Below are 27164 nucleotides of genomic sequence, written 5' to 3'. Positions count from 1 at the left end.
TGGGAATGATAAAGAACTAAAGGAAACAGAAAATTTTAAGCCTACTAAGGAAAGTGGCAGGATGACAGAGGGACTTTTTTCTAACTGTTACGGAATCATAAACTATAGTTTCGTCAGGAAGCTAAACTTTTAAATTACATATTTCCTAAGTCACAGCTTTCAGCAATTTAGACAGGTTTTACTGTACTTACTTCAAGCACACCCACCTTATATGTGAATCTCAATAATAACAGATGATAAACTCACAGTTCAAAAATTACTTAATGGAAAAGCTGATGGACAGAAAGCTGTTGGGGGTAAAATTATATGTAGATTTTCTGAACACAGATCTGCTGAGTGATCAAACTACAATTATGAGGTTCAAAAAAGCACTGAAAATTTTGTCACGATTTCAAAATCGACATTAATAATGTTATTTTCAGCCCACAACACACATACTCTGACAAGATATAATGTTTTGTCAGTTTAAAACACAACCTGAGGGACGCCTGGGTGGCTCAGCTGGTTAAGCGTCTGCTTTCGATGATCCCAGCGTCCTGGGATCGAGTCCCCCATTGGGGGAAGCCTGCTTCTCCCTCTGCCTTTGCCGGCTACTCTCCTGCTTGTGCGCTCTCTCTCTCTGACAAGTTAATAAATACAACTTTTTATAAATAAATAAATAAATAAATAAAGCAAGCACGACCTGAGTAAATAAACAAGTAACCATTCAGCCAAGTACGGAGGCATTTCTGAAGCCTTTTCTTCCCCTTAGCAAAGAGAAAATTACAGAAATCATTCACAAAACTAACTAGAATCAGCCCATTCAGTGGTTAAACTGTGGGAATGTTAATGTTTTAAAAGGGCCTATTCATGGGAAAAAGTCAAAGGATAAAAACTGCATATAAATTTATTATAGCAGTTTTTAATGCACCAAGCAGAACCAAAAAGGTGTTTATATTCATGTGATTCACAGACAATCCTAAATGTTGTCATTCAACTGCCAAAACGAAAGGAACTATAACTATTAAAACGTCAAAGTTTCAGGAGCCACCATGCAAGATAATATTGTCTTTATTTTCTCAAGAAAGGAACAGAAAAAAAAGGACTTCAAAATCCAGATTCCAACCAACACACCGAGAAAAGCAAAGAAGGGAGCATCTGCAATAAAACGCACTTGCCCCTTACTTTAATGTTTTAAACAAGGTTAGTTATATTGCCCCCATTTAAACTGGTAGTTTGAAGGAGCCATCAACCCGGGCCAAACTCAACGAATCTTCGAAAGGGATCTTGCACAGAAAGGTATCAATGAAAGAACAGGAAATAAAGGTTTTTAACTCAAGATGTAAAAACTGAACTTCTTTGGGGCCCTCAACTGGAGAAAATAAGATGCCAAAAAAAGAAATCTCGAATTATTTCTTCCCTTAGTCAAACAGTGAGGACGTGCAAACGTCTGATGGAAGAAACGGAGTTGAGGAGGCGGTCAGCGGCCCCCCAGGCCCACCTCAACAGCACAGCAGACGGCTTCACCTTGAGAGGTGCTCATAAGACCGCACAGCACGTACGCCAAAGAGAATAAAAACACAGCCGCGGAGACAGGCCTCAAAAATTCAAAGAAAAAAATAGTTTTACAATGACTGAATAGTTTCTGTCAGTTAAAAACTTGTGACCGAATTCAATAAAGTCTTTTTTCCTGTTTCTCAGCTGAGGAAACAGATCAAGGACCTCTGAGAAAAGATCATTCAGGCAGCTCCCTGGGAACAGAGAGAAGCCCCACTCCACGCAAGGCAAGGTTAAAACACCAGACAGACAGACAATCCAGCCACTTGTGTGACTTACGTGTAAATAATGTAATCATTACCTTTACGTTGTGAATAAGGGCACTCGAACATTAAAGTACCAGCGCTTGGGACATACTGGGCTTTGAAAGTGCTTGAAAATGTGAACAGATAATCGGATGATTCTCTACTCAAAGACTGTAGTTAGGTACGGCAGGTCTTTAACTGTTATTTGAAGCTCAGTCTGTATGATGCTTCCAAGTGGAGACTGTGTAGCGGGACGGTCAACAGATTCCATGTCCACAGCTACAGAATCTGGATTTAAATCTGGTCGGCACCAGCTGTGAACTGTGTGATCCTGGACAACCCCCAGGTCTCTGCGTCCTCGCCTGCAGTCCCTACATCACAGACCTGATGAGAGATGTACACAGGGACAGGCACTGAGGGCAAAGAGCGAGCACTGGGCCACACAGTGAGCGCTCAGTTAAGAACCGCTGAATTAACCATCCTGTTTGTGTTAGAAAGTCTTTTGGCTGAATATATGCATTTTTTTATAATGTAAGAGGGATCCCCCCCAAAAAAAAAAAATCAGACTGGTAACTGGAACCTAACAACTGCACAGAAATGGCGAACCGGAGCTCCTGAGTGGCACAGTCGATTAAGCACCTGACTCTTGATTTCAGCTAAGTTGTGATCTCAGGGTCGTGAGATCGAGCCCCATCTCGGGCTCCGTGCTCAGTGAGGAGTCTGCTGGAGACATTCTCTCTCTCTCTGTCCTCCCCCATGTGCACTTTCCCTCTAAAATAACTTGTTTAAAAATTTTTTTGTTAAAAAATAGAGTTTAAAGAAATGTGTAAGTACAACAAACTGAAGTTTTAAACATGATGTGATGTGGTATGTACATACTATGGATACCATTCAGCTTTAAAAGGAAATTGAGGGGCGCCTGGGTGGCTCAGTGGGTGAAGTATTTGCCTTCGGTTCAGGTCATGATTCCAGCGTCCTGGGATCGAGCCCGGCATCTGGCTCCCTGCTCAGCGGGGATTCTGCTTCTCCCTCTACACCACTCCTCCCCCATACTTGTGTGCTCTCTCTCGCTCACTCTCTCTAAAACATAAAATCTTAAAAAAAAAAAAAAAGGTGGGGGGTATAGACACGTGCTACTGCATGGACGAACCTTAGAATTATACTACGTGAAAGAAGCCAGACGCAACATGACAGATACTACATGGTTCCATTTATACAAGGTGCCTAGAATAGACAACTTCATAGAGACAGAAAGTAGACCAGAGGGCCCCAGGGGCTGGAGAAAAGAGGAGTCAGGAGTTATTATTTAATGGTACAGAGTTTCTGTCTGAAATGATGAAAAAGTTCTGGAAATGGACACTGATGATGACCATAACTGGCAATGTACTTAATGCCACTGAATCACACATTTTAAAACGGCTACAACAGTAAATTTCATGTTATGTAAATTTTCCCGTAATAAAACAAACTATGTGAGTAAAATCTTTCCATACATTATAGGAGAGTAAGTAAATTATAACAGACGCATCTCAGTTCTCAAATATCAACATGAAAACATGCTCATCTCTGGACTATCATGCAACAAAAAAAAATCTCTAACACGGCCAAAAAGTTTCCTTGCTCACTGTTTGCCTTTTACCACTCCTCTAACAAGCAGGACTTACTTCTGCTGCGGGTCCATATTCATACTTGCTATTCCTCTTCCTGGAGGAATAGCTCTTTCCCTGGCTCAGTCCCTGATTTTGCTCATGTCTCTGCTGCTTCCCTGCAGACCCTCTATCTAAAGATATCTAAGGAAACCTCCTGCTTCTTTCTGCTCCTATTCTGTCACTCCGCATGACCTTGCTCTGCCTTATTTTTCTTCACTGCACTTGGCACTTTCAGAAATGATTTTACAGATTTATTTCCTTTCTTATTGCCCATCTCCTCCACTAAAATGCAAGCTGCAAGAGGGCAGCTTCATTCCTCAAGTTCACTGAAAGATTTCCAGCTCCTAAAAATAGTGCCTGGGAAATAGGGGGCTTTTGATAACTATTTTTTTTGGTAAATAAATTTTTAAATTCCCATTTACTGGAAAAGAAATATGTCATACAGAATACTTTTTAAAAAGACTTTATTTATTTATTGGACAGAGAGAGAGAGATCACAAGCAGGCAGAGAGGCAGGCAGAGAAGGGAAGCAGGCTCCCTGTTGAGCAGAGAGCCCGATGCGGGGCTCAGTCCCAGGACCCTGAGATCATGACCTGAGCCGAAGGCAGAGGTTCAACCCACTGAGCCACCCAGGAGCCCCCAAAATACATTATTTTTAAGTTGCATAATAATAATAGAGTTTGATCCCATATTTGTAGGAGAAAAAAGGCAGAAATAAATAAACATGACTATCTGTAGGTATGTGCATTGTAAAAAGTATGGGAGAATATATTCTAAATATCAACAGTGACATTCTCTATGTGATGAGAACACATGACCATTTTCCCTTTTGTTTTATTTTCTAACTTTCCTACAATGAAAGATTTGTGTGATTTAAAAAAAAAAAAAAAAAGATGATTTTTACCAGCAAAGCAACTACTATAAACTCACTCCCCTTAAACAGTTAGAGATATGCATAATGACTTGGCTACTATTAAGTTCATCAGGCTTTTACATTTAATCACAAAAAAAGAAACGACCAAAAAGTCCAAACATTAGTTAAATAAATTACTGTCCTCTGTAAGACAGAATACAGCTGTTTAAAATCTGTATTGTAGGAAAACAATGACATGAGGAAAATGTAAGTTAAAGAACACGTAGAATACGATGCATTTTTTTTTTTAAGATGTTATTTATTTGAGAGTTAGTGGGCAAGAAAGCAGGAGCGAGAGCACAAGCAGGGGGAGGAACAGAGGGAGAAGGAGAAGCAGACTCCCCACTGAGCAAGGAGCCGAACCCCGGGACTCCATCCCCAAGACTCCAGGATCACCACTGGAGTAGAAGGCAGACACTTAACCAACTGAACCACTCAGGCGCCCTCTGATGCAAACATTTTATATGAGAGAACTGATGGCATAGACACCAAAATGTTAATAATGGTTACTTCTTATTTCTTTTCTTTTTCTTTTTTTAAGTAGGCTCCAGGCCCAGCGTGAGCCCAACACGGGGCTTGAACTCAGGACCCTGAAATCAAGACCTGAGCTGACATCAAGAGTCAGATGTTTAACCAACTGAGCCACCCAAGCACCTCAATAATGGTTACTTCTTATCGCTATTATTTTTACCTTTTTTGCCTTTGTGCTTTGCTGTATGCAAAGGTACCAAAAGCAAACACACATTACTTTAGTATTCAAAAACATGAGCTTAAGTGACCACGTTGACAGTGCCAAAAATCGCCTTCTTGCCTTGTTTGAGCGCCATCTAGTGCTCAGGACACGTAATACCATTTTCACAATGCAGTTGAGGTTTCTACAGGTACTCTTTACAAACAGGGCATTATGTAAGCACAGAAACAAATATCACTATGCTCTGTGTCTGGCCTGATTTCTACAACTGAACAACTGACTCAAAAGAGTCAGAGGATTTCTGATCTTTAGGATAAAGTAGTTATCAGAAAAATTGGTCACGTTTCTTTTTTTCATCCCTCAAATATTTTAGGCTAACTCTGAAGACAGACTAACTCCTTGAAGAAGTGGAAACTCAGACACTGTACATGCATTATGGTGTTTAATCTAGACGGTAGGCATTATTTCCATTTTACAGAAGCATCAAAAGGCCCAGTGAGATGAAGCAGCTTGCCTAGATTCACAAAGCTGGTGAGTAGCGGAGCTGAAATGTAAGATGAAGTTGGGCTGCTCCAAAATCCATGCTCCCCCAACACGCTTCGCTGTCTCCATTCTTTACAAGTCACCAAAAAAAATCAATGCATCTTTTAGGAAAATTATTCTCATTCTCAATTAGCATACATGCATGTGGGCCTCTAAAAAAACAAGACCAACACACAGACCAAAAGCAGAAACACAATCATAAATACAGAGAACTGGTGGTTGCCAGAAGGGAGGGAGGTGGAGGGATAGATGAAATACATGAAGGAGATTAAGAGTTTTAAACTTTCAGTTATAAAATAAATAAATTATGGGATGAAAAGTATAGCAGAAAACATAATCGAGAATATTATAATGACATATGGTGACAGATGGTGACTACAAGTTGAGGCGAGCACTGCTCAATGCATAGAATACTGAATCACTATGTTATACATCTAAAACTAGTATAATGTTGTATGTCAACTACATTTCAATAAAAATTAAATATACAAGCTATCACTATATTCTGGAGTGTTGCTCTCAAATCTAGAACTGTAAGCTCATTAAGCATTTAGGTTCAAATCAAGTATCAATTTAAAGCAAAAGAACATTTAAAACACACTGTGCTATCTACTCTTCTGTTGGCTATCTACTCTTCTGTTGGCCACTCAGTTCCATGAGGACAGCTGCCTGCCCTACTTTCTCCTTTCCTGCTCCTTCCAATCTAACATCCAGCCCACCCAAAAAGTAATGTCCCTAAAACAATACTTTCGCTAAATCCACTAAACAAGAACCTACAGTTCTAATCCTCAGCTTTCTAATAGGTGTGGCCAAAAAAATAAGCACCCTTCTCCGGGTCACCAGACCTGGGCAGCCCCATCACTTCACCCTGCAACACCATGAATCATGTTGGGAAGTGCTTTCAGTGATCCGTAAAATCCGTTCCCAACCTATTACACTTGTTTCTCATACCTTGCCAACACAAACTAGAAGAATTAATGGAAGTCATTTGGTCATACTTTACTCACAGCACAAGAATCACTTTTTTCTTTTTTTTTAAGTAGGCTCCACACCCAGCATGGAGCCCAGCTGGGGGCTTGAACTCACAACCCCGAGATCAAAACCTGAGCTGAGATCAAGAGTTGGATGCTTAATCGACTAAGCCCCCCAGGTGCCCTCACAAGAATCATGTGTACGCAGCTATTCACTGTGGCATTTGTTTGCAATGTAGTAACAAAATGCTGGAAGCAATCCAAATGGTTAAACTATATGGCTGTAGTAATTTTGGTATATTCAGGGATGATATGCTATGCCTTCATCAAAAAGAATGAGGAAGCTAATACATAGAAGGTTCTCCAAAATACAATCAAAGGAAAAAGCACAAAGTGCAAAAGCATATGTAATACATATTATCATCTACAACAAGGGGAATGTATGTGCATGTGTTTGTAAATACACGTGCTATGGTCTGAATGTTTGTGTCCCCCACCATAATATATACGTTGAAATACTAACCCCCCAAAGTGATGCTATTAGTAGGTGGGCCTTTGGGGTGATTAAGTCATGAAGATGAAACCCTCACACATGGGATCAGTACCATTACTAGAAAGGCCCCCAGAGAGCTTGCTCACCCGTCCCACCAAGTGAAGAACAGAGAAGGTACTGGCTGTACACCAGGAGGAGGACCCTTACCTACTCATGCTGGTACTACAACCTCAGACTTCTGGTCTCCAGGACTGTGAACAATAAACTCCATTTGTTTTTAAGCTACCCAGTCAGTGGTATTTTATTATAGCGGCCTCAACAGACTAAAAAAACAGGAAATGTCCCTTGAAAGTACAGCTAAGATGTCTGGTAACATTGGTTGCCTCCAGGAAGAGAACTAGACATACTGGAGGACAGAGGAAGAGAGACTTCGCACTTTTTAACCTCTAAGTCTTTTGAATTTTGGACAAGAATGTGTTATCGGGTGCCTGGATGGCTCAGTTGGTTAAGTATCCGACTCTTGATTTCGGCTCAGGTCATTATCTTGGGGTTGTGAGATCAAGCCCCGTGTGGAGTTCCATGCGCAGTGGAGAGTTTGCTTGAGATTCTCTCCCCCTCCCTCAGACCCACCCCTGCACTCATAAGCACTCTCTTGCTCTCTCTCTCAAATAAATCTCTAAAAAATAAAGAATGTGGGGCACCTGGGTGGCTCAGTTGGTTAGGCGTCTGCCTTCGGCTCAGATCATGATCCCAGGGTCTGGGGATCATGTCCCACACTGAGCTCCCTGCTCAGTGGGGAGCCTGCTTCTCCTTCTCCCCATGCTTGTTCTCTCTCGCTCACTCTCTCACACACAAATAAATAAAATCTTTTAAAAAATAAAAAAATAAAAAATAAAGAATGTATTATCTTTTCAGACAAAAATAAATTATAATTTTTAAAATTCCATCTACAGACACCATGGTTCTTCCATTTTTTCACACCACCTGCCAATGCCAGAGGAGGCTCTAATCACAAGACAGGCCCCTGTGGTCAACATTTTCCTCAGGCAGGCTCGTGTCCCACTGGTCCACACCCACACACAGAACTGTGTCCTGCCTCACTGCCTCTGTCCATGCTCTTTTCAGAGGCATTTGAGTTCTCTCTTTCCTTTTCTCTCCCTTTCTAAATCATTCACCTCAATTGGGGCTCTGTTCACATTCCAAAACCTCCAGAACACTTTCCAGGACCCCATAATCGTGACTATCCTACATGGTTATCCATGTACCTTCTAACACTGTCTGGAACATGATAACTGATCCTGTAACTGAATTATTAAAAAAAAAAAACACTGAAGAATTAATACCATGGACTCTGAACAATGCAGGGGTTGGGAGCACCAACTCCCGCAAAGTAGAAAATCCACATTTAACTTCTGACCCAGAACTTAACCTCTAATAGCCTAATGTTTACCGGAAGCCTTACCAGTAACATTCAGTAGACTACCACATATTATGTATATGTATATATACTGTATTCTTATAGTAAATTTAGCTAGAGAAAAGATTATGCCATTAAGAAAATCATAAGGAAAATATATTTACAGTACTCTAATTGTAGTACAGTACCGTACCGCATTTATTGGTAAAAGATCCACATTTAAGTGCACCTGCAGAGTTCAAGTCTGTGTTGTTCAAGGGTCAACTGTAATTTCTGCTGAAGGAGTAATGACCACAGGTGATGCAGTTAGGGTATCTAATAAAATGAAAGCATGATCTTAGCCTTTCTACTGAAATCTTTCAGTGGTTCCCACTGATACTAGGACAAAATTGAAACTGCTTAATATTTTCTACAAGGCCCCTCAAATCAGCCAAACCCCCACCCCTCACTTCTTCAGTTTTGCACACCTGCCACGTTCTTCCTCACCACTGGGAGACTCTGTGGCTCCCCTACTGCGCCAGTCCTCCCCTACTCCCGCCCCCTTCCCTCTGGCTCAGGACTCTGAGCATCACTCCTGCTTTGGCTGCCTCCTGAAAGGAGTACTGGCTGAGGGACACAGGGGTGGGAAGGAGGCTTTCATTAAACATCCTTTGGTACCTTCTGGGGTTTGAGCCAGAAGTGAAACAAACCTATGCCACTTCCTCCTGAAAATCTGTGACTCACCCTGTCCGATTCTAACTCAGACACTGAGCTCCTGCTACTGCTGTGCTCATGCTTCCCTGTACTACTTCTGTAACAGCTTTTACCATAGTTCACTGCACTCATCTATGGGTTTACAGGTAGATTATAAGTCCTTGGAGGGCAAGAGACTCGACCTAGTTCTTCACTATATACTGAGAAGCAAGTGAATAAATAATAGCTTATAAACAGTGAAAGGTCATCTGGCCCAGTTGTTCTCAGCAACAAGCATGACACATATTACAAATGCGATAAGCACACACCATACACTCACGTAGGGATATTCGGATGCCCACGAACCAAACAATAATAAGCATTGTTCTGTTTCTTGTTTTTGCTGCTATTATTTAGTAATCTATAAATGTACAAAATCAACCATGCAAGTAATTTAAAAATATTTTATAAGAAAAATAAACAGCATATTAAACTTAACTCTTAAATTAACCTTGATTTCATTTCAGACTTTTGCTTCACAAGTAATTTTTTTAAAGATTTTATTTATTTATTTGACAGACAGAGATCACAAGGAGGCAGAGAGGCAGGCAGAGAGAGAGAGGAGGAAGCAGACTCCCCACTGAGCAGAGAGCCCTATGCGGGGCTCGATCCCAGGATCCTGGGACCGTGACCTGAGCCGAAGGCAGACGCTTTAACCCACTGAGCCACCCAGAAGCCCTCACAAGTAATTTTAATAAGGTGCAAAGTTAAAAAACTACTGAAGAGCCTAAACAGGATTTTGCAACCATGCCTGGAAACGCTAACAAAATCTGATTACTCTAGCGCCAACAGTAATTTATAGTAAGGAAGAATTAGATTCGTCCTAAAGGCCTTATAGTTTCCAAAATATTGGCAGACACCAGTTTTTGGCTGCAAAAATGGGCTGCACTTGAAAACCGCACATATGGGTCCAAGGAGTCCCAGAAGTGAGCAATCTCAAAAACATCTAGGTTCAGAGATTCACCTCCATCCTGAGTCATTCACAAACTTGGTGTTTCCATCCCTGCCTCTGTCAAGGTGGCACCTGCCAGCTCAGAGTCAAGGTCCTACAGATCACACGTACAACACCAGCACTGAGGGGGGCAGGAGTCTCAAACCAAGCGACAGAGGGGCGCCACCACAAGTGAAGCCCCTGGGACTCTTCCCCCCACACCTGCCAAATACAATGTGTTCACTTTCGGCTTTTCACACTTTCTGAGATGCCTGCAATACTTTTCTGCGTAAACTAGGGTGAATTAAGAAAAAGGAACGACGTCCAAAAGAATAAACACATGAGAGCGGCAGCAGATTTTCGAGAAAAAGCAGGAATTAACAAAGCAAACTAGAGAGCCATGGTAATTCAAACTGTGAGGCAAACTCCAGAGGTTTAAGAAATAGACAAAAACGGCTAACACCTTATTCATATCACTGTTTCTTAAGCAATCCATCCTGCCCCTAGTACTCCAAAGTGTCAGTTCGGCATAAGTACATGGACACACAACACACTCTTCTTCTCCAAAAGTACTTGGCTGGGGGGTGGGGGAGGGGCCCTGGGTGGCTCAGTGGGTTAAGCCTCTGCCTTCGGCTTGGGTCATGATCCCAAGGTCCTGGGATTGAGCTTCGTTTCGGGCTCTCTACTCAGCGGGGAGCCTGCTTCCCTCTCTCTCTCTCTCTCTCTCTCTGCTTGCCTCTCTGCCTACTTGTGATCTCTGTCAAATGGATAAATAAAATCTTTAAAAACAAACAAACAAAAGTACTTGGCTATTATTTTCTTTCCTTTGCCATTTAAGTTTTAGAATCAGCTTACCAAGATCTCTCCACCTCACTCCCCCCAACCCCCAATAAAAGCTGTTGGGATTTTAACTGGAATTGCCTTCTCTACAGGTCAACCGCGGAAGAACTGACGTTTTAATGACAGTCTTAGAAATCTTTAAATGTGGTATCACTCTTCATTTAGTTAAGTCTTCTGTATTGTCTTTCAGAAGACACTGCACTGCAGTTTACATAAGTAAGAAGAGAATTTGTTTTGTCAACAAATGATGCGGTCTCTCTCTGACCTGTTTTCTCTTAGTGTTATTTCAATAGGAGCAGCAGTACTCAGTAACAACCCCTCAAAATTTGCTGACACTACAGCTGGCTTCAGCTTGACCTCTCCTGCCCCTCCACGGCATCTTTAATTTTCCAAGGATCTCAGAAGCAGTAGTAAGTAGTTGCTTTATATAATGTGCAACTAATCCATGCTATCCCATGAACTGCAAACTAAGGGAAACTCCTAAGGCCCAATCCAGCTGTTTCCAGGAGTTAGAAATTAAACTTTATTGCCAAAATATATAAATAGCACAAAAAGGAAATGCCAATAATCCTTAATCCTTAAACACATAAAAACAAACATAACCTTGATCACTAAAAAGAGGCAAATTGAAATCATAAGGACTACAATAGACATACATACATAGATTTTTCTTTTCTTTTAATTCACCATCAAAAAGAGAAAGAGACAGACTTTCCAAGCCTGGGATTAAGGGAGAGGGAAAGTACTTGTCACCATTATACTATTTTCATTAAACTGGTAAAGGAACAGAATTAAGTGTTTACACTTATTTAATAATAGAGTAAAAACTGTATTTTATATAACCTAAATGACGAAGGAAAGCTCTTCTTTACAGAAAAGTTCCACTTAATAAATGTACAAGAAATGACCAAATTAGAAATATCACCATTTTGCAATTTCTTATGAAACAGGTGATTCAGACCAAAATCATCAACATTCTCAAATCTCTGAGCAAATTTAGCATTAACTAAAACCACACATTTTCTGTGTCCTGATGTAATACAGTACGAAGTATATAAAATCACTCATATAATACTCTTACCAAAACTGTTTAAATTTTATCAAGCCTTTAAATCTGTCTTCCAGTTTACAGAAAACAAAAAAAAATTTTTTTAAAAAGTTATGGTATGAGAAGCAATCAAGTAAATCAAGAAGGTAAAACATTCTACAGAAAAACAGACCCAATTTGTTCTTAATAGCACAGGAAAAAACCTGTGGCAGGGGCTGGAGAGTGAATACCTCTATTCTACAGACGTTTAGGAAATATACCAACTGCACCGTACCCATCTTATTTGGTTCCTAATGTTAGCAACCTTTATAAAACAACGGGGGAAATGTCAATATGGACTGGGTAGGAGGACTTATTGTTAATTTTGTTAGGTCTAATAATGGTATTAGGTCACAGAAGAAAATGTCCTTATTTTACTTTAAAATACTTTAGAGGGGCGCCTGGGTGGCTCAGTGGGTTAAAGCCTCTGCCTTCAGCTCAGGTCATGATCTCAGGATCCTGGGATCGAGCCCCGCATCGGGCTCTCTGCTCAGCATGAAGTCTGCTTCTCCCTCTCTCTCCCCTCTCTCTGCCACTCCCTCTGCTTGTGAGCTGGCCCGCTCTCTCTCCCTCTCTCTGTCAAATAAATATATAAAATCTTAAAAAAAAAAAATACATTTTACTTAACTGTGGGGGGAAAACGCAAGGGACATCAGCAGAAAAAATAAAAAACAAGGTATGTGTAGGATGCTAGCACTTGTGTTCAAACAATTTTCTAAAACTACATGCGATAAATGCTTAAGTAACCTTGTACTATTCTAGAGATTCAAAAGAAACTGCTATGAGGAATCATCTCTGGGGAAGGGAGGTAGCTGGGTGGAAGAAAAGAGAAAAATGTATTTTCTACTTGCATCTCTTTATTTTCTACTGGCACATGTATGACAGGATAGACTGATGGACAAATAGAACATTAAAAACTTTCTTTTTTTAATAAGCATACCACACAAGTTCATGTGGCCTTCTACATGGATTTTCAATCTCCAAGTAACCTTTTACCTGCTGGTTGGTGCAGGGAAAGAAAATGAGAGAAGCTGATTCCAGAACGGGTCGTTCTCAGAGACAGATTCTGTGCCCGATAACTTTTTTAAGTACTCATTTTTAGGAAGATCACCGATTCTGCTGCTGTTCGATCCCATCTTCTAATCTGGTAGATAACTTGCCCTTAAGCCTTCATTTCCACAAGACAACCTATAAAGAATGAAAAGAAATTTCAAACTTGTTCACAATTAACCATATTTTTCCCATCTTTGACACAAACGTAAGAAAGAAAAAAAAACAAAGGTAAACTTACTTGAAGAAATCACACTTCTATTTTTGAATAAATTAGACATCAGATACAGAGTTACAAAGGATGGAATAGGGATAAAATCTGTCTTAGCCAACACATACACTAAAATCTAAGTCTACGCTTGTAGATCTTTGAATGGGCATACCTCTGCCTAAGAATATATCTCAGAGCAAATCCCTAACAATGACAACTTACTACAAATTGTCTGAAAATGAGGCTCCTTTACAATGAAGGATGGTGATAGATAAAGACTGGATGTCTTGAATGTCCTCAGAAGGGTACAAGTAGTTGAAGTGATGACCACATGCTACCTACACTCAGGGGAAAATGAGGCTTGAACTGAGTCACATGCTGAATGAGAAATGGGCTCCCTGTTCCAAAGCAGTCACGTAGTGTCCTTCTAGTTCTGTGGTCACGCACATCAGCATTTGTTGGCATGCCTCTTCTCCTAAACCATTGGTTTTGGTGGTTTTTTGTTGTTTGGGGGTTTTTTTGTTTTTCTTTTTTCTTTTTTTTTTTTTTTTAATTTTTGTTTTTGTTTTGGAGAGGGTGGGAGAGACAGAGGGAAGGGGAGAGAGACAATGCAAAGCAGGCTCCACGCCCAGCAGGGAGCCCAACATCAATCTAAGGACCCTGAGATCATGACCTGAGCCCAAATCAAGAGCTGGACGCTTAACCCACTGAGCCACCCAGGCTCTTACCTTTCTACCCCGAATGTCTAGATAGCATGTAACAGGCATTCCCTAAGTAGTATGTTGAAGGGAAGAGTAGATGAATAAATGATTAGCATCTTCAATATTTGTTGTAGTTGGGTCACTAATGGGAAAACTAATAGTTAAAATACCAATCACTGGGGCACCTGGATGGCTCAGTGGGTTAAAGCCTCTGCCTTCGGTTCAGGTCATGATCCCAGGGTCCTGGGATGGAGCCCCATATCAGGCTCTCTGCTCAGCAGGGAGCCTGCTTCCTCCTCTCTCTCTCTGCCTGCCTCTCTGCCTACTTGTGATCTCTGTCAAATAAATAAATAAAATCTTTAAAAAAAAAAAAATACCAATCACTATCTTCATCAAATCACACTTAACCTAGTTCCAAATCATGTTCTATCTCAATTTGTTCAAGAAAAGTCTCTCACTGATGATAAAATGGTGGTGAGATGAATAATAAATTCACTATGTTAAAATTACCATTGCAATGAAAGCAAATGATATCCAAAGGAAGCTCGGGTCAGATGAGAACTTATATTAGTAGTGACTTACTTTCTTATGTCTGTCCCTCCTTACTCCACAGAGACATTGAAGCCAACATCAGAATTTGGAAGCATGCCTTCCACGTTCTCTTTGGAACTCTGGGACTGGCTTAGGCTCAATTATCTAAAGACACGAGGCTTCCCCAATGCACAGGGACAGCTGATCTTCTGAATATGAGGGAGAAATACTGATCTGGCTTCTTGTCACCTGCCCCTGAAATCAAGACCACTACTACTTTCCTCTTCCCTGCTCAGGGGACAGAGACCCCAAAACCAGCTGGCTCCTACTAATCCTCCTTATCAAGCCAGCCAACCATAAAGTCTTGATTTTGGTTTAACTTCTCAAATAAGAATTATTAAGCCTAATGAGAAAATGCTATAAAAATATTGTGCAATATATAAATACCTTACTCGTTATAACTTATTCCAGAGCTGTTTTATATATCTTAAGCAATTTAAAATTAAATTTTTAAATATAATCTTACAATGGGGTACATTACACTAATGAAAGTGAATTAATGAGAGCTACAATTACCAACATGGACAATTCTCAAAAGTATATCTTTTAAAAAGTGTTACAGAATAACAGACATGGTATGATTTCATTTGTAGGATTTTTACAACATGCGAACAATATTATTATGGATATATTCATAGCTACTACAAGTATTAAAACATACATAGGAAAAATACACAAATTCAGAAGAATGCTTTTTACAAAATGTTATCAGGAAAGGCTCAGAGGAGCTTTAGCAGTATCAATAAATACCTTCTCAAACAGGAAAGGGGAAAGGAATAGAAGGAAAGGGATGAAGCACATGTACCAAATATATAGGTCTGCTGACAACTGACAGTATGGGGACACCTGGCTGGTTCAGTCAGAAAGCACATGACTCTTGATCTCAGGGTTTTGAGTTTGAGCCCCATGTTGGGTGTAGAGAGTACTTGGGGAAAAAAAACAGTAGTAATAAAAGAAACAAAAATGGACATTATATATATGGGTTTTGGCCTATTACCCCTCTATTCCTATCATTCATATATATATATGTATATATATATATATATATATATATTTTAAAGGATGGTTTCTTAATCTCTCAGTAACAATACTGGAAGCTAGATAACAGGGAAGCAATGCTTTTAAAATATTAATAAAAACAATTTAAGCTAGATTTCAATAGCTAGCCAAGCTACCAGTTAAGTATGAAAGTAAAATAAAAGCGTATTTTAGACTTGCCACGACTGAAAAAACCTCCCATGGAGAGACTAAACAGCATCCTTCTAAAGAATGAATGGGTCAACCAGGAAATTAAAGAAGAATTGAAAAAATTCATGGAAACAAATGATAATGAAAACACGATGGTTCAAAATCTGTGGGACACAGCAAAGGCAGTCCTCAGAGGAAAATATATAGCGGTACAAGCCTTTCTCAAGAAACAAGAAAGGTCTCAAATACACAACGTAACCCTACACCTAAAGAAGCTGGAGAAAGAACAAGAAAGAAAGCCTAAATTCAGCAGGAGAAGAGAAATAATAAAGATCAGAGCAGAAATCAATGAAATAGAAACCAAAAAAACAATAGAACAAATCAACGAAACTAGGAGCTGGTTCTTTGAAAGAATTAATAAGATTGATAAACCCCTGGCCAGACTTATCAAAAAGAAGAGAGAAAGGACCCAAATAAATAAAATCATGAATTAAAGAGGAGAGATCACAACTATACCAAAGAAATACAAACAATTATAAGAACATACTGTGAGCAACTCTATGCAAACAAATTTGACAATCTGGAAGAAATGGATGCATTCCTAGAGACATATAAACTACCATAACTGAACCAGGAAGAAATAGAAAACCTGAACAGACCCATAACCAGTAAGGAGATTGAAACAGTCATCAAAAATCTCCAAACAAACAAAAGCCCAGGGCCAGACAGCTTCCCAGGGGAATTCTACCAAACATTTAAAGAAGAACTAATTCCTATTCTCCTGAAACTGTTCCAAAAAATAGAAATGGAAGGAAAACTTCCAAACTCATTTTATGAGGCCAGCATCACCTTGATCCCCAAACCAGACAAGGATCCCATCAAAAAAGAGAATTACAGACCAATATCCTTAATGAACAAAGATGTGAAAATTCTCACCAAAATACTAGCCAATAGGATTCAACAGTACATTAAAAGGATTATTCACCACGACCAAATAGGATTTATTCCAGGGCTGCAAGGTTGGTTCAACATCCGCAAATCAATCAATATGATACAGAAAGAACAAGAACCATATGATACTCTCAATAGATGCTGAAAAAATATTTGACAAAATACAGCATCCCTTCCTGATCAAAACTCTTCAAAGTGTAGGGATAGAGGGCACATACTTCAATATTATCAAAGCCATCTATGAAAAACACACCACAAATATCATTCTCAATGGAGAAAAACTGAAAGCTTTTCTGCTAAGGTCAGGAACACGGCAGGGATGTCCATTATCACCACTGCTATTCAACATAGTACTAGAAGTCCTAGCCTCAGCAATCAGACAACAAAAAGAAATTAAAGGCATCCAAATCAGCAAAGAAGAAGTCAAACTATCACTCTTTGCAGATGATATGATACTATATGTGGAAAACCCAAAAGACTCCACTCCAAAACTGCTAGAACTTGTACAGAAACTTAGTAAAGTGTCCGGATATAAAATCAATGCACAGAAATCAGTTGCATTTCTCTACACCAACAACAAGACAGAAGAAAGAGAAATCAGGGAGTCAATCCCATTTACAATTGCACCCAAAACCATAAGATACCTAGGAATAAACCTAACCAAAGAGGCTAAGAATCTATACTCAAACTATAAAGTACTCATGAAAGAAATTAAGGAAGACACAAAGAAATGGAAAAATGTTCCATGCTCCTGGATTGGAAGAACAAATATTGTGAAAATGTCTATGCTACCTAAAGCAATCTACACATTTAACGCAATCCCTATCAAAATCCCACCCATTTTTTTCAAAGAAATGGAACAAATAATCCTAAAATTTATAGGGAACCAGAAAAGACCTCGAATAGCCAAAGGAATATTGAAAAAGAAAGCCAAAGTTGGTAGCATCACAATTCTGGACTTCAAGCTCTATTACAAAGCTGTCATCATGAAGACAGTATGGTACTGGCACAAAAACAGACACACACATCAATGGAACAGAATAGAGAGCCCAGAAATAGACCCTCAACTCTATGGTCAACTAATCTTCGACAAAGCAGGAAAGAATGTCCAATGGAAAAAAGACAGCCTCTTCAATAAATGGTGTTGGGAAAATTGGACAGCCACATGCAGAAAAATGAAAATGGACCATTTCCTTACACCACACACGAAAACAGACTCAAAATGGATGAAGGACCTCAATGTGAGAAAGGAATCCATCAAAAATCCTTGAGGGGAACACAGGCAGCAACTTCTTCGACCTCAGCCGCAGCAACGTCTTCCTAGGAACATCAACAAAGGCAAGGGAAGCAAGGGCAAAAACGAACTATTGGGATTTTATCAAGATCAAAAGCTTTTGCACAGCAAAGGAAACAGTTAACAAAACCAAAAGACAACTGACAGAATGGGAGACAATATTTGCAAACGACATATCAGATAAAGGGCTAGTGTCCAAAATCTATAAAGAACTTAGCAAACTCAACACCCAAAGAACAAATAATCCAATCATGAAATGGGCAGAGGACATGAACAGACATTTCTGCAAAGAAGACATCCAGATGGCCAACAGACACATGAAAAAGTGCTCCACATCACTCAGCATTAGGGAAATACAAATCAAAACCACAATGAGATACCACCTCACACCAGTCAGAATGGCTAAAATTAACAAGTCAGGAAATGACAGATGTTGGCGAGGATGCGGAGAAAGGGGAACCCTCCTACACTGTTGGTGGGAATGCAAGCAGTGCAACCACTCTGGAAAATAGCATGGAGGTTCCTCAAAAAGTTGAAAATAGAACTACCCTATGACCCAGCAATTGCACTACTGGGTATTTACCCTAAAGATACAAACGTAGTGATCCGAAGGGGCATGTGTACCCGAATGTTTATAGCAGCAATGTCTACAATAGCCAAACTGTGGAAAGAACCTAGATGTCCATCAACAGATGAATGGATAAAGAAGATGTGGTATATATATACAATGGAATACTATGCAGCCATCAAAAGAAATGAAATCTTGCCATTTGTGATGACGTGGATGGAACTAGAGGGTATCATGCTTAGCGAAATAAGTCAACCCGAGAAAGACAACTATCATATGATCTCCCTGATATAAGGAAGTGGAGATGCAATGTGGGGGGTTAGGGGGGTAGGAGAAGAATAAATGAAACAAGATGGAATCGGGAGGGAGACAAACCATAAGTGACTCTTAATCTCACAAAACAAACTGAGGGTTGCTGGGAGGAGGGGGGTCGGGAGAGGGGGGTGGGGTTATGGACACTGGAGAGGGTATGTGCTATGGTGAGTGCTGTGAAGTGTGTAAACCTGGCGATTCACAGACCTGTACCTCTGGGGATAAAAATACATTATATGTTTATAAAAAAATAAATAAATAAAATAAAATTTAAAAACCTCCCATGGACCCATTTTCTGAAGCTACTGGAAGATGTATCCTTTCAATGCAAAGGAATAAAACAAGAAAAATGAAGACAACAAGTTCAAGATGCAAAAGATACAACACAAGACAGGGAAGACATGTACTACAGGCTGGGACAGGAGTCCAGACAACCCCATGACCTCCATGGTAAGCAAATCAGAGAGCAAGAGGTCACCTGATGTGTCTGACCTTATTCTGTGGAGGATTACAATATCATAGGAGAATCTGGCAGGATTCTCTGAACTGATATCATTCTCTAAATGATAGCTACCTAGAAAATAAATGATTTTTTTGTAACTATATACTTTGGAAAAAACAAAAATCGTTCGAAAAAGGTCATGTTACCATAGTATATGACTCAATTCAACAGCTATCAATATTTATGTAATCATCATAATAGAAACAGTAAATAAAGACTTAACCAAAAATTGTGAGGTAACTGTATTGGGAAGATGCTAAAAAAAAAATGAAGTGGGAGTGGATTTAAGAGTGTGAAATCCTGGGGCACCTGGGTGGCTCTGTGGGTTAAGCCTCTGCCTTCAGCTCAGGTCATGATCTCAGGGTCCTAGGATGGAGCCCCGCATCAGGCTCCCTGCTCAGCAGGGAGTCTGCTCCCCCCCCCACTTGCCTCTCTGCCTACTTGTGATCTCTCTGTCAAACAAACAAATAAATAAAAATATTTAAAAAAATAATAATAACTAAAAAAAAAAAAAAGTGTGAAATCTTCATCTTCCATAATAGGCAGGAACTCAACAGAAACATCTAAAATTCCTAAATCAGCAAATAACAGTAAAAGATTATTATTATATGCTTATACTATACTTATATTATAACATAATTATAACTATAAATAAGGAGGCAAATAATGAGAAACAACAGCTAAGAGACCTAAGTGTGGCCCATTCTGGGGAAAAAGATTCTGGAGAGGGACAGGTGGTCATGCAGTCTTTTCATTTTATGTCAATCACATTATCTGATTTTTTTAAACTAAATCTATATATTACTTCAATTTTAAAAATTAAATGTTTTTAAGCTCCTTCACCTACTCAAATTAAAATTTTTAACATATATGGAAAACACAAAGTTACCATCATAACTAAATTCACAGTGACAAAAATGTAAATTATTCTTTACTGAGGCAAACCAGCAAACTTAAAAAATCTATTTGTCTGATATAGTTCAACGTTAGTATTCGAGTTACCGTCCAAAATCAAAATTTCAAATTTCCACCATTTATGTGTTTACTGATAAGCAACAGTCATAGCTTGGCCAGAAAAGAGGAATTAAATTAAAACCTATGGTAGTGATAAACACAGAAATCAGTAAAACAAAAGAGAAAATCCAGAAACAGACCCACTACAGTATAATCAGCTGATTTTTGTCAACAATGCAAAAGCCATTCAATGGAGGAAGGGCTGTTGTTGGAACAAATGGTGCTGGAACAACTGGACATCCACAGGTCAAAAAAACAAAACAAACAAACAAACCCTGTATCTTAAAAGCCAACTCAAAAAAATCATAAATCTAAGCATATAACATAAGACTCTAAAACCCTTTCTTTTTATTTTTTTAAGATGCTATTTATTTATTTGAGAGAGAGGGAACACAAGCAAGGGGATGGGAGAGGGAGAAGTAGGATCTCTGCCGAGCAGGGAGCCCAATGTGGGGCTCGATCCCAAGACCCTGAGACCATGACCTGAGCCAAAGGCATATGCTTAACTGACTGAGCCACCCAGGTGCCCCTAAAACCCTGTTCAGAAGACAACACAGGAGAAAATCTTTGTGACCTGGGGTCAGGAAGTGCTTAGGCATTACACAAGAGCAGTACCCATAAAAGAAAAAGTTGGTAAGTAAGCTTTACCAAAACTGAAAACTTTTGGTTGGTGAAAGACCCGACTAAGAGGATGAAAAGAAAAGCCACAGGCTTAGAGAAACTATTCATAAGTCACACACCCAACAAAGGACTTGTATCCAGAACATATAAGGAACTCTAAAGTCAACAATAAGAAAACAATCCAATTAGAAAATATGCAAAAGATTTTAACACATCACCAAAGAAAGCATGCAAATGAGAGACACATGAAAAGGTAGTCCATCATTATTAGCCATTCAGGGAACCACAAATTAAGACCATGATGACGTACTGCTACACATCTATTAAAAAAAAAAAAAAAACCTGACAGTACCAAATGCTGTCAAGGATGTAATGAAAGTAGCTCATATGTTGCTAGTGGGAACGGAAAATGGAAGAGCCTCTCTGGAAAATGGTTCAACAGTTTCTTATAAACACAGGGGTGCCTGGGTGGCTCAGCTGGTTGTGTGCCTTCCGCTCAGGTCATGATCCCAGGGTCCTGGAATCAAGCCCGCAAGCAGCCTGCTTCTCCCTCTCTCCCCTGTTTGTGCCCTCTCTCCCCTGTTTGTGCCCTCTCTCTCACTCACCATCTCTAATAACTAAATAAAATCTTTTAAAATTTTTTTAAAAAAATTAAACCTATACATACTATTGATACCAGCAGCTGTATTCCTGGAATATGATCCCAGAGAAATGAAAACTTAGGTTCACACGAAAAACTATACCCAAATGTTCTTTCAACACATGAATGAATAAGCAAACAGAAGTACATCCATATGATGAAATAAAAACAAGGAACTATCTGATATGCCCAATAACTTGAGTAGAACTCGAGGGCATTGTGAGTGAGAAAAGCCCATGCCAAAAGGTCACATACTCAAAATAACAGCAACCCTGTGTTTGATGATTATAGTTTATATATGTGAATAAACAACAGGGATGATAAAAGGGACAAAAGGGAGGAATCAGGAATATGTGCTTTGTAGTTATAAGGTGACTTCTACTACCCGTGAAGTGATAGAGTGTTATTTGAAAGTGGACTTGGGGGCATCTGAATGGCTCAATGGGTTAAGTGTCCACACCTCCTCCCTGCTCATATACTCTTTCTCTCTCTCTCTAGCTCTCTCTCAAATAAATAAATAAAATCTCTTAAAAAAAAAAAAGTGGGCTTATATTGGTTATAAGTGCATATTGGAAACACAAGGTCAACTTCCAAAAAGTTTTAAAAAGTGTAAGTGACATGCTAAGAAAGGAGAGAAAAAGAATTCATTTATGTGCTGCATTAGAACCACAAAAGGCCGAAAGAGTAGAAGACAAAAATAGGAACAAAAATAAGGGCAATGAACAGAAAACAGTAACAAATGTTGGTAGACATTAATACAACTTTATTGTGTATCATTTCAACATCCAGGGTCTAAATTCACCAATTAAAAGAGATTGTCAAAGTGGATCAAAAAAAAGAAAAAAGACTCAACTATATGCTGTCCACGAGAAACCCACTTTAAATATAAAAGACACGCACAGATTAAAAGAGATGGAGAGAGATATGCCATGCTAACACTAATCAAAAGAAAGCAGGAGAAGTTATATTAATATTAGACACAACCAACCGCAGAGGAAGGAAACTTACCAGGGGTAAAAAAATGGCATTGCATGCTGATAAGGAGTCAACGGTTCCAAGAAGACCTGCTCCTTAATGTGCACCGCCTAACATCGCAGCATCAAAACGCATGAGGCAAAAAGCAACAGAACTACAAGAGAGAGAGGAATGCCCTATACTGCAGAGGAAGACCTGAGTACCCCTCTCAGAAATGGTCAGTAAGGACCTAGCTTATCTCAACACCATTATCAATCAAAACTGGATCTGACATGTACGGACAACTTTGTCCAATGACAGCGGAATACACATTCTCCTCCTGCTCACCTTGAATAGTCACCAAAACAGACCACATGCTGGGCCATAAAACACATCCTACCTACTTTATCTTTTTTTTTTTTTAAACAACCCATATAGGGGCATCTGGGTGGCTCAGTGGGTTAAAGCCTCTGCCTTCGGCTCAAGTCATGATCCCAAGGTCCTTCCTCGCTCCCTCTGCCTGCCTCTCTGCCTACTTGTGATGTCCGTGTGTCAGATAAATAAATAAAATCTTTAAAAACAAGCCATATAGGTTATTTTTTAAAAGATTTCATTTCTTTATTTGACACAAAGAAAGAGAGATCACAAGTAGGCAGAGAGGCAGGCAGAGGGAGGGAGGAAGCAGGCTCCCTGCTGAGCAGAGAGTTGGATGCGGGGCTCGATCCCAGGACTCTGAGACCATGACCTGAGCTGAAGGCAGAGGCTTAACCCACTGAGCCACCCAGGCGCCCATCTTACCTACTTTAAAAGAAGAGATACCATAAAATGCTTTGAGTGTTCAAAACCAAGAAGCTAGAGAATGAACAATTTAGATGACCGCACGAGGAAATAGTCTGGTGAACCCAGAATACAGGACATTGTAAAGAACCATCACCCTGGGTTCGCCAAAAAGTCAGTACTATGGTAACTAAAATTGTGTGCATGGGGTGGGGGGCTTTTCTAAACCGAAGGAGACTGAAGGGATATTGTAACAACCAAATGTGTACTGATCTTCAATGAACCCAGGTTTGGAAGAAGGAAAAAAAAATTATAAAAGACAATCTTGAAACCGAACCTGATATGGACTGAACAGAAGCTATTACATGGACATAAGTGAGATAACGATAACATAATTGAGTAGGAAAATGACCTAATCCTTGGGAGAAATGTGCTTAAATATTTAGAGGTGAAGTATCATCATATCTGCAACTTCCTTTTAAATGGTTCAGAATGGGCGCCTGGGTGGCTCAGTGGGTTAAGCCTCTGCCTTCGGCTCAGGTCATGATCTCAGGGTTCTGGGATCGAGTCCCGCATCTGGCTCTCTGCTCCGCAGGGAGCCTGCTTCCTCCTCTCTCTCTCTCTCTCTCTGCCTGCCTGTCTACTTGTGATCTCTGTCAAATAAATAAATAAAATCTTTAAAAAAAAAATGGTTCAGAACAAAATAGAGACAGAGCAAACCTGGCAAACAGAGAAAAAGCAAACCAAAGCAAACTATTAGACAATTGCAAATAGTTTAAAAATGGATGGAAGAAGTAGGTGTTTATTATACCATTCTCTCTACTTTTCTGTATGTTTGAAACTTATTAAAAATGAGTTTTGGTAGGGGCACCTGGGTGGCTCAGTCAGTTAAATGTCTGCCTTTGGCTCAGGTCATGATCCCAGGGTCCTGGGATGGAGCCCCACATCAGGCTCCCCGCTCAGCAGGGAGTCTGCTTCTTTCTCTCCCACTCCCCCTGCCTGTGTTTCCTCTCTCGCTGTGTCTCTCTGTCAAATAAATAAAAATCCCTAAAAAAAAAAGTTTTGGCAAACAAAAAAGGCTACACACTATGACTCCATATATATAACACTCAAGATGACAAAACGCATATTGAAACACAGATGGGTGCTTCCAGGCAGGGCACGGAGGGCCAGGGGGCAAAAGGTGATCATAAAGGGGAGCCTGAAGACGTTCATTTGTGGGAATGGGAAAATTCTGTGTCTTGACTGTGGGGGTGGTGGTTGCTTGAATTGTACACATTGATAAAATTTCACAGAGCTATACTCACACAAGGGGAAAAGAATACATGTAAAAACTGGGAAAATTCAAGTATGTTCTGCAGTCTATTGTGTTGTATCAATATTCACTTCCTGATGTAGATACTGTACAACCCATGTATTAACACTGGGGGAGAACTGGTGAAAGGTACATGGGATTTCTCTGTATTATTTTTGCAATTTATGTGTCTATAATCATTGCAAAGTAAAAAGTTTTTTAAATCAGCTAAAAAAGTCCAACCCTAAAGTATGTTCTATAGGTGCAAGAAAGGGGCCAACAAATCATACTAACAGTACTTTCTGTCACAACTACTAAGTTTATTGTTACATATGAAGTTACTTCACCACCTATAATATCACATGGTAATATCACATGATGAGATATTAGGATCTCACTTTTACTTTATTTAGTGTCTTGGGATGCTCTTTTACTTTCCCCAAATAAGTTTCTTCAAGTCTTATTCAAAACCAAACTTTTTCAATAAAAGCAAGAGAAATCCTGTGTCTGGGTCCTTTAGGGATTCCCCATTAACTTCAGAACTCGGAGAATACACAGATTTTTATGCTCAGCCACCTACATAAAGGCATCGCTATTTCCTTTTGCTCCAAACTTTCCAGTTCTTTTGTCGAATAATCCCTGACACTCCCGAAAACGCCTCAATGAAATATGTTTTACAAAAACAACAAAAAAGACCTCCACAATTTGTTTATAGTCTTCTATATAGTGTATGTAGTTCCTTAAAGGCAATCAGTTAAAAACAATTTACTTTGTGAATTTAATTAGATACATGAATGAACAAAATTCCATCCCACGTCTCCTAGATAAGCAAGGCAAAAATGAGAAATATTATTATCATGGTCTACTAATGAAAATTTAGTAAAATAAATTTAATAAAATAAAGTCAGACTTTATTTTTTATTTGCATTTAACTTTTGAATAAGTAATGCACATGGTGAAAAACACAGAGTTCACAGGGTATATAATAACGAGTTTCCCATCTCATCTCCTAACCAACCTAGTTTCTCAACTTAGAAAAAATGTTACCAGTTTCTTGGGTATCATCCCTCAGATATCCTGCGGTATATACAAACACATATTTTCCCCTGTTTACACAGATCACAATACACTGTTCATACCTCTTTCCTTTTTCTAATTACTAAATATTAGAAATCACTACATATCTGTATATAAAGTACTTTCTTATTTTTACGACTCTATAACATTCCTGTTTTTAATTTAATAAATCCTATAGTAATGTGCATTTAAGTAGTTTATGGTCTTTTGCAATCATGAATCATTCTCCAAAAGGTATCTGGCATGTGAGATATTTCACAGGTGTATGACATTACACGCAGGATAAATTCAGAGAAAGAGAACTGCTAGTCAAAGATTACGTGGGTAGATTATGCCACCTCAAAATGCACCACTTTGGCATTTTGATTATTCTGAGCTATAGGCATTTGAAAAACACCAAATGCAGGGTGAGATTTTCCCTGAACTCTCTTTAGCTGCCTAAAGACAGCTCCTCCAAAAGGAACTTCATTTTCGTAAATCCCCTCCTTGAGAGTTTTACCAACCAGGTGACTCATCACAGGAAGAAAGACTAGACATGGACACCACACCCAGACACATAGTTACAAACTATCGCACTTCGCATCTGTTTTTGTTTTTTTTTTTTAAGATTTATTTATTTGAGAGAGAACATGAGAAAGAGCATGAGAGGGGAGAAGGTCAGAAGGAGAAGCAGACTCCCCATGGAGCTGGGAGCCCAATACAGGACTCGATCCCAGGACTCCAGGATCATGACCTACCTGAGTCGCGTAACCAACTGAGCCACCCAGGCGCCACCCACCCCAATCTGTTCCTCTAAGGGCTTATTCCTCTTTCCTAAAAACCATTTACTCACCCCTAAGAGGCCTACATCTCCCCTCCCCGTCCCCGTTACAATGGTACTTAAGTCTGAATTCTATGCCACTCCCTGGGTATCACCCATGTGTACATGAAACACACGTTAATAAACTTGTGTTTTCTCCTGTTAATCAGCCTTCTATTACAAAGGTCTCAGCTAAGAACTCAGAAGGGCGGAGGGGGTTATGTTTCCTCCCCCACACCACCTAGCTGCCCTTTTTCGAAGCGGCCAGCCTGCACTCCTTGCAGCAGGCGTGTTTCTTCACACCACAGCCACCACCAGCCTTCAATCAAACTTTCCGGTCCCCGCCAACTGATGAGACATAATAGTTTTCAGCACAGTTTTAGCCTGTGTTTTGTTCACTGTGAAAGAGGCCATTGCCTGTTCTTACCCTTTGTCTATTTTCTATTAATTTATAGGAATTAAATTTGATTTTCAAAGCAGCTAGAATAGAGCACAAAGTTTTAAAATAAGTTCAGTCCAGGACCACTATGAAACCTTTCTAAAAACAACAATATGAATAAAGCCTATAAGCT

General features: G+C 39.6%; 1 protein-coding gene across 2 annotated transcripts in view; it reads right to left on the bottom strand.

Annotated features, from left to right (window-relative positions):
• DYM (dymeclin) overlaps positions 1-27164 on the bottom strand; it is a 338342-nt gene that overhangs the window by 294533 nt on the left and 16645 nt on the right. For both annotated transcript variants that reach the window (XM_032882545.1, XM_032882546.1), the window contains exon 2: positions 13045-13236. In XM_032882545.1, the coding sequence (XP_032738436.1) occupies positions 13045-13184 (140 nt within the window). In that variant the 5' untranslated portion in view covers positions 13185-13236. The remainder of the gene's footprint in view (positions 1-13044; positions 13237-27164) is intronic.

Source organism: Lontra canadensis, unplaced genomic scaffold (genome assembly GCF_010015895.1).
Source record: "Lontra canadensis isolate GAN:19392208 unplaced genomic scaffold, GSC_riverotter_1.0 scaffold82, whole genome shotgun sequence".
NCBI classification, from domain to species: domain Eukaryota; kingdom Metazoa; phylum Chordata; class Mammalia; order Carnivora; family Mustelidae; genus Lontra; species Lontra canadensis.
Note: the sequence above shows the minus strand (reverse complement) of the source record. Positions and strands in the feature narration are given on the sequence as shown.